Here is an 8,248-nt window from a genome sequence, read left to right as displayed (position 1 = left end):
GATCCGACTCATCTTCTCACCTCCCCCCGCGTGTGATGATGCAGCCGAGTCCGTGGGAGGTCACAAACAGCTCCAACCAGGTGCGCTGCCACGCGTGAAAAGAAACAACTGTTCTCGGCTGTCCCCTGCAAAAAAAAAACGAGGGGCGTAAATATAGGCAGCCGCCCTTGCTCTACGCGAAGCGTGGCAGTGCGTCATGGCAAGAACCTTGGATTGAGAGGACACGCAGCGCGAACCTCATGCTTTGCGCATCTCTCTCTTCCGAGTAAAGCTTGGTGGCACTGCACACGGGAGCCTTAAAATCTCAACCGGTAACAGAACTACTAGCCCGTTGAAGCTAAGTCCGGACCAAGAGGAACAGCTGCTTTCTGCTCGTTAGCGAGTTGAAGTAGGAAAATCCGCCAGCGAACAGAGAGCTCGAGCTCAGCACGGTTACAAAAAAATCGTGCGTAGAGAGGCATGGAACCGACCGAAGTTAATGCTGTGCAATCCTCCAGAGCTGTCGCTCCACTGTCGCCGCGTTCGTTGTCTCCGCTTCTTGTGTGTGGTAGGTAGAAGATATCATATCAACGGCTACTATTTGAAGTTGGTGCCGGGAGACATTGGCAAGAGCAACAGACCCATAGTGCCTAGATTTCTTGTTCGCATTCCCTCTTCTTGTGGCACATCCTGGTCCACAGTACACTGGTGATGAACACGACAACCACTGCCCCCTCAAAAGAGGAAACCACTCACTAAACACAAGAGAAAAATGATGTCTCCGGCAGCGTTACACGGCACGTACCGAATAAACTAGCCCACCTGTACAACCTCTGAACGTTGTCATGAGGCTACGCATGGCATGAACCTGTCGCGATACTCTCGACACGGTTTCCCAGATTTCACGCCGCATTTGGGCAAAATGCTGAACAGTGTCTAATTTTCCTCAAGTCAATCGTCCAGATAAAACTCTGGGCATCTTTTAGGAGGCTAAGTTTCTTCGTTTAACTGTCGCGTCGCTCCACAGCGGAACAGCCTCTTACATCACGACCAAACTGACACTCTTTCACCCCTTTCCTCCTCAGAGGAAAGGCAAACGCTTACCCTGGTTTTCATATGGCAGCTCAAACCCCCCGCCAAGACGTTACTGCACACGCAAGGTCGAGTAGAACGCGTCAAACCGCTCTGGAGAGGATGGGAAAACTAAGAGAATGGCGAGAGAAGTGAAGCTCGCCCTGGGGAAAAGAGCGCATGCGACAGCCCTCGATGTGGCAAGAAAAGAAGGGGCGGGTTCGCGTATCGGCTGCGTAGCGGCCATGCCAGCGGACCGCGTCGCACAGTGAAAGGTGTGTCATTCCGGAGTTCTCTGAATTTGCAAAGTGTCACGCATGTTCTCTCTGTTTCCTTTACCCCGTAACCCTCTTTTGCACTTCTCAGTTCTCTTCCGCTTGAGAAAGATTTGTGCGTCACTCTCAGGATCCACGGCCCACTCCGAGGGAGTCCAAGCAGGTGTTCATTCGCTTCACACTTTCTCGCGCTTTGTCCCTTGTCGACAAATAAAGTCTGGATCCCAGTTTCTTTTCTTTCTTGCCAGTGGGGAGAAGGAACAGTGCCTAGAAAGGAAGGGGGAACTGTTCCGCCGCCTCTCGCGTCCGGCCTCTATACTGGCGAATATTCAGTCCCCCGCTACCCTCTCCAGGGAAATTCTTGAGATTCGCTGTAACGTTTCTTTTTCTTGGGCTGTTTGTCCATATCCCGTCTTGAATGCCGAGTTTTGCTGCCGCAACGGCAACAACCTGAATCCGGCTTTTCCCACCTTGCATACCGTTGCGGGTTCCTGTCTGTGACAGCCCTTCCAGGCTCTCGATGTAAAACCGCCATGGGGATCGTCTTGTGGCGTGGTTCTCGTGTATTCGGCCTTGCATGGCCATTTGCTGTTCCCGTTTCTTTTTTGCGGTGTCCTTGCTAGTGGATAGTCTCCTTGTGAAGGAGGGGAGTAAGGTCTTGGCAGTATCCCAGTGTGTTTCTCGGCTCTGCCGCTCTTGCCCGCTGTCGTTTCAAAACTCCGACAAGACGGTTGGAATCTTTCGACGCTTCCTCGCTGTCTGGGGTCGCGTCTTCTTCCGCCTCGGCGCACCTGCATGTGCCAAACATTTTTCTCGTTCTGCTGCGGGCGCGCAAAAGTTTTCGCCTCTCTTCGGCCGGCCGTCTGCGTCTATCGCTCTCACCTCCCGGGAGAGCATTGTCTCTCGCTCGTCAGTGCCTCGGTTACGTCTTGTGTTTGTCTTTTGCTTGCACGCCGACTCTGTTCGACTTTCGCCTTCTCGCGTGGTGTTTTGTCACGCACAACCGCCCTTCGCTACCTCCCCCCGGAGACACCGCCACCCCTTGTCTTTTTGTTTCCCGTATCTCCTTCTCTAACGCACCTTTTCCGTCCGGCGTCTCCTGCTCACTCGGGCCTCCCGTTTGGTTCCTCTGCCGTCCCTACACCTCCCTCTGCCGTCCGTACACCTTCCCGACTTTGTTTTCATCGGCTACGTTCTTGCTCGGCGGACCTTCCTGCGCCTCTCCCCCCGGTGTTTTTCCGTCCCCGTGTTTCATGCTTCGGGGTGTCTCTGCCTCTTCCTCGTCGCCTCGCTTCTTTCAGAGGAGCAATGGCGAACCACATCGTGCTTCCTCCGCAGAAGCTCTTGAAGATGCCCCCATCGGTCCGCGATGGAGTGCCGCGAGAGGTCGAAATCGAACAGCGCATCTACGGCTGTCACCTGATTCAGAAGGCGGGAATTCTCCTCAAGTTGGAGGCTGTCTCGATTGCCAGCGCCCAGACGATCCTTCATCGGTTCTTCTTCCGCCGCTCCCTCAAGCACTTCGACGTCAGGGTAGGTGTCGCAGGCAGCAGAAGAAAACGGAAATGTCGCAGTCCGTCGCTCTGACGCTCCCCCCCAAAGTCTAATCGGAGCATCCGCTTCCAAAGGCCATCCGCAGATTCCCCCCCTCCAGATGATATGCGTATGTGCGTTATGTGAACTTGGTATGCGAACGTGCACAATACTTTTCTAACACGGCTTTCCCTTGTGCGGATGACGTTGCGTGCGCCTGAAGAGGAGAGCGGTTCAAACACACGGGATGCTCTGCTCCCAAGCAGTGTGCGTTCTCGCCTGTGATACAGCTTGTGTACAGTCAGTCCTTGTGGGGCTGAGGAGAGAGACCCTAAAGGTCCATCCTGTGCAGGGAATAGATCTTCATGGATGCATGTATGGGTGTCATGCGTCATTTCTTGGGGCATCTTGTCTTCACTCGGTCGCCGCCGCCCCGCTCGCTGGCCGACCCTATCTTCTTTCTCGTCTCCACCTTTCTGTCGACGGGTGCCTTTCCCCCTGTTCTCGCCCTTCTCATTGCCGGTTTCGCGTGTCCTGCCTTTCCCCTGCCTTCGTCTCCTCTCGTCTTCTCGACATTTGTCGTCGCCCCGTTCTCCGACACCTGGTCTCCACAGCGCGTCGCCACGGCGGCTCTCCTGTTGGCCTGCAAGCTGGAAGAAGATCCGCATCGCGTTATGCACCTCATTGGAGTTATTCACCTTCTGTCCCAGATGGAAGACTGCCCCGAAAAAGCGCTGACAGAGGACAACCTCGACGATTTCCTGATTGCCTCCGACTCTCAGGTAGGTCACTCCACGCATGCCTAAAGCTCTCTTTTCCCCCGGCGCTTTTCGTCGGTCGCTCGGGTGCGGCAGCCCGTGCTGAGCAGTAGGGAGAGGCGGTTGCCGTCTGCGATATGACGAGGCGTCAGGTTCCACGCAGCCATGACGTTCGAAAACTTGGTTGGGGAATCGGTTCCCAAGCTCGCGGCGACGAGCAAAAACACTGTTGCCGCTGGCCACGCTGTCTATGTCCTACCCGCCGAGAAGTTACCCCGTTCATCCCTGTGCCTTTCCGTCTCGAAGTCCTCGACTGATGTTGACCCGGGTGCTTGTTTGCGGCGTGCATGGGTCGTTTTCTCCCGATTGGCTCCTCGTTCCCGTCCGCTGCCCACTTTCGCCCGCCCCGTCCTGTCTGCGTTTCAGGAGTATGAGCTGTTCCGCATGGACGTTTTCCGGTGTGAGCGGTACATTCTTCGAGAGCTCGGCTTCATGGTGTCCCAGACGCTCGTGCATCCGCACCGCTACATTCTTCAGTACATCCATGCGTTGTTCAAAGGGAATTTCGTCCCAACGAGTCAACTGTCCCAGCGGGCCTGGGGCTACCTCAATGACAGGTAGGGGGACCAGGCGAAGCACAGACCGATGAGAGACAGGCAGACGCAGGAGAGGATTTACACGAGTTCAAGACGTCTCAGCAGTGGACGGTTCCGGCGGGCCGGTAACATCGTGAGGCGCTGAGGTCGACGGTGGTCATGGCGAGCCTGCGTGGTTTTTTTTTTCTCCCGTCTTCTTCCTGATGTGTGGCACTACCGGCGCCTCCTCCCCCCCCCTCCCCCCCAATCGCCCCCCCCCTCGGGTGTGTCCGCTTCGAGCGTCAGCCGCCCTAATCGGTTTGACTTTTTTTCACGCGTTCGCGTGTCTCGTCGGTCGCTTTGCTTTTTTTCCGCAGCATGCGGACGACTCTCTGCTGCGAGGTACAGCCAGCGGTGATCGCCGTCGGGAGCATCTTTTTGGCGGCGTGCGATTTAGGCATCCCGCTTCCGGAGGAGACGGGGTGGCATGAGCTCTTCGACGTCTCCTGGGAAGACGTGACCAAGGTCTGCGATGCCATTCTGTCTCTCTACACGCGGCCGCTCCCCTCGTACCTGAAGCTGGCGGAGCCTCTGAAGCCCTCGAAGCCGAGTCCCGGGCCCCAGGCTTCGAAGCCGGCGGACGTCCCCAGCGCCTCGGCGGTCGCGGCTGCAGCTCGGCAGCACATTCACGCCCTGGGAAGTGCAGCAGTGGGAGTCGACGGTTCCGAGAAAAAAGCCGAAGAAGGCCAAGACGCCGAGGCGGGAGGGCCGAAGAACGACGACGAAGGGAGAGGTAGCGCGGACGCGCGTCACGCAAACGGCAGAGACGGGGAAGCAGTGAAAAAGTGGCTGGTTTACGGTAAGCGAGAGAAGCGAAAAAACACGATGACCGGAGCAAGAGACAAGATGACGACGGTTTCGGGGAAGAGGGTGGAGGGTAGAGAAAGCGCAGGCAAAGTTACTCGCCTCGTGTAGCCGCTGTGTCCAGTTACGTTTTGGTGCGTCGTATTCGGTGCCAGGCTTTTGCAGAGGGTGTACGAGGCGGTGTAGTTTATCTTTTCGTGTGTTCATTTGCTTCCTCGAGAGTCGAGTCTCACGCCTCTCTTCTCTGCTGCTTTGTGCGTGGGCGAACACTGGAGCACATCGGAGGCCGTGCATGCATGGCGGTGTACCGCGGACGGCGAGAAGCCTGCGTGGATTCAAGTTTTCCAGACACGTGGAGACGTGGTCGCCTTCGTCGGGCCCATGCATACACCCGCGTGTCTATCGTTTTTCGTTGTGTTTTGTGCTCTCCCCCCAAATAGATGGACCCGAAAAGCCTGAGACGCGCGACAGGACGAGCGACCGGGCAGACACGGGAAAGAGCGGAGGCGGAGAGCTCGCGCGTTCCTCCGAACCGAGGCGTGGAGAGAACGAGACACCTCGCACGGAGACAGCTGCTCCAGGCGCCAAAAGCACATCTGGTTTCTCCTCTGTCTCCCGAAGCTCGGGCTTCTCGGGGGGCGAACGCCAGCCGTCGGGCGGGAGTCACGTCTCCAAAGACGAGAGCAGCCGAGTGAAAGGAGCGGAACATCGAGAAGACGATTCATCTTCGAGGAAAGGCGACAGAAGAGGACCAGGTGAACGCACAGCTCGGATCAGAGGGAGGGCGCCAGCATATATACCCAAGCACCGGAAAAACCAGTCCGGGTCCGCGTTCCGGCAGGCGAACCCGCGTGCAGCATGGTTCGTTATCTTCCCCCACACGCGGGCGAGCGCGGACAGCGCCGCTTGTGGAGGAAAAACTGCGTTCAGCTGTCGTTGCCACTGGCCTTGGAGCTTGTCGACGTAGCGAGCGGTCGTTTTCAGGAAAGCGTAGCGCGTATGTTTGTTCAGCACCGTTTGTGCAAGAAACAGCCACAGAAGACGGTTTTGTTTGTGCCTGATTCGTTTCCTGATACGAAGCCGTAGCATCCGCCATGGGCAGAGGTTTTTTGTCTCCAAGTGTTTCCCTGTCACCCCTTCTCGTTGTGCATTCTGATTTGCAGATGCGTCTGTTTCAAGTGCCCGCCGGTCGTCCCGCGAACGCAGCCATCCCCGCCGAAGCGACGGCGGCTCTCGACACCGGGACAGGCCACACGGGAGCCGCCGGGAAGCAGAGAGTGGCGGGCGAGATCGGTGGAATGAACGAGAGCGCGGCGAAAGTCGCGACGACGGCGACCGCCGATCCCACGTGGACTCCCACGCGGGCTCAGGACCGCACACAGCGCGTGAATCTGACCATCGCAGCCACGCGTCTTCGCGGCGCCGGGAGGGAGAATCGGGCGCCTCCGTCTCAAGTTCAGGTTACCAAAAGAAGCGACGGTCGCGATCGTGGTCCAGAGAGAGGACTCCGCGGCAAGCGTTCAAGCGGCCGCATCCGCCAGGGCACAGCGGGTCTGGGTCTGGCGCGAGTCGTCACCGAGCCGACCGAGATGGCGAGGGGCGGGGGAACCATCGGGATCGGGAGGCGGGTAGGGGCTCTGGCCGGGCGTATTCGTAAGAGGGCTCTGGAATGTTCGCCACGCGTGGCGCCATCTGCGTGTGGGTGTCTCTGGATCCGGAGACGTGTTTGGCAAGCAACAGCGGGAGCCGCAGCGCCGCAGCGAGGCCCATCGCGGGAGCACGTGGCGAGCTTCGGCTTTTACTCAGTGGCTATCGTGGGGCGTGGGGAACAATCGACAGCGAGTCAGAGAGTCTCGGTCAGTCACTGATAGGCGGCCGACTGGGAAGGTGTTCCCTTTATGTAGGAAAAGCGATGGCGTGTCTGAAGCGGTTTTTCCCGAATGTTGTCCGTGCGGGCTTCGCCTTGTGTGTGAACGGGGCAAGACCGCCTTTCGGAGTTTCAAACCTATTTGTCCCCGAGTGGTGCGTTCCGATTTCGGATTGGAAAGTGTCGTCTGGCGAAACGGTGGTTGCTTGCGTCTCTCTTGCAACAAGCTGATATCAGAACTGCGTAACTGAATCTGCGGTTCCGAACTTCCATTCCCCGGTTTCGTTTCATCTGCACCAAGAGATGTGCTTCACGCCCAAGTCCAAGGCCCAGTTGGGACAGTCACACCAGAGAGTGGCAGCTGTAGTAAACACCGCAGGAAGTGTACAGCTCGAAGGAGCGAGCTCGTGCAAACTGGCCACAGGAAAAAGTCGGGGGCATGAGTATGAAAGTTCGACACCCACAAACGCTTGCGCTTTACGATAGGCCAGTCTGTGTTGCTGCCTCTCACGATTCTCGTGCTGAAGACTTGGCACCGTGTGATATATCGCCCAACGAAGGCATGCTGTTCCTGAACCCAGTTTTCGTTCCGGCAATCGGCGCACACCGCACCGTGCTTCGGCCGGTAAAACTGGAGACGTCACAATTGGCAAGGCCGTAGAAAGTGTCAGCCCTGCCAGAGTGGTAGGCAATGAGGCTCCTGTCGACTCCTCCGAGTGAGGCGGAGAGGTCGAAGAGCTGAGCGTAGGTCCTCACACGATTTGGCGCGACGGTGTATACTTGGAGGTCCGGGGAAGGCATCTGTCTATGCGGTTGCTTGGGGTGGTTCCGGGAACGTTAGATCGAGACGGAAGGCTCTGACTCAGCATGCAACCAAGCCCTTTCTGTTTATGTGGCACGTGCCTTCGGCCATATGAGTAACGCATTCCCATGCGGTGTAACCCGAGGCAAAGCACCCTAATTCCGTCATCTCCGTTAGGTCGCTCGACGCTAGAGTTGAGATAAAAGGTGAGTGTCCGAGGGGCAAAGGTACCCAGCAGTTTCAAGAGTTAAACGGCCATCAGAAAGCATGTACGACCCTCAGGTAGAACGCTTTCGCACGACTTGAACCCTACGGCAATAACGCACAGGCTACACGTATATCTTAAGTATTCTCCGAAAACGTCAACCTGAAAGACAGTCATGCTGGGGAGAAACACGCCACGCTTCAGGATGGGGCGCCAGGAAAAACCTTCTTGAGATGTTTGCTTATCTGGCAGCGAGTTTTCCGCACGTATTCGTAATAGTTGAATTTCCTGTCGAAACGCAATGTACAAGGGAATAGCT

The 8,248-nt window shown here is 57.0% G+C and overlaps 1 protein-coding gene across 1 annotated transcript; it reads left to right on the top strand.

Annotated features, from left to right (window-relative positions):
• Window positions 1–2,633: 2,633 nt before the first annotated feature.
• NCLIV_040480 (hypothetical protein) lies at window positions 2,634–6,923 on the top strand (the record flags this gene model as incomplete). Its single annotated transcript, XM_003880957.1, has 6 exons — window positions 2,634–2,858; window positions 3,473–3,640; window positions 4,043–4,233; window positions 4,569–5,050; window positions 5,276–5,418; window positions 6,219–6,923. The coding sequence occupies 6 exons, from the start codon at window positions 2,634–2,636 to the stop codon at window positions 6,921–6,923; spliced, it is 1,914 nt and encodes a 637-aa protein (XP_003881006.1).
• Between the last annotated feature and the right edge of the window lie 1,325 nt (window positions 6,924–8,248).

Source organism: Neospora caninum, chromosome IX, assembly GCF_000208865.1.
Source record: "Neospora caninum Liverpool complete genome, chromosome IX".
Lineage (NCBI taxonomy): Eukaryota > Apicomplexa > Conoidasida > Eucoccidiorida > Sarcocystidae > Neospora > Neospora caninum.
The sequence above is the reverse complement of the archived record's forward strand: the minus strand, read 5'-3'. Positions and strand labels throughout refer to the sequence as shown.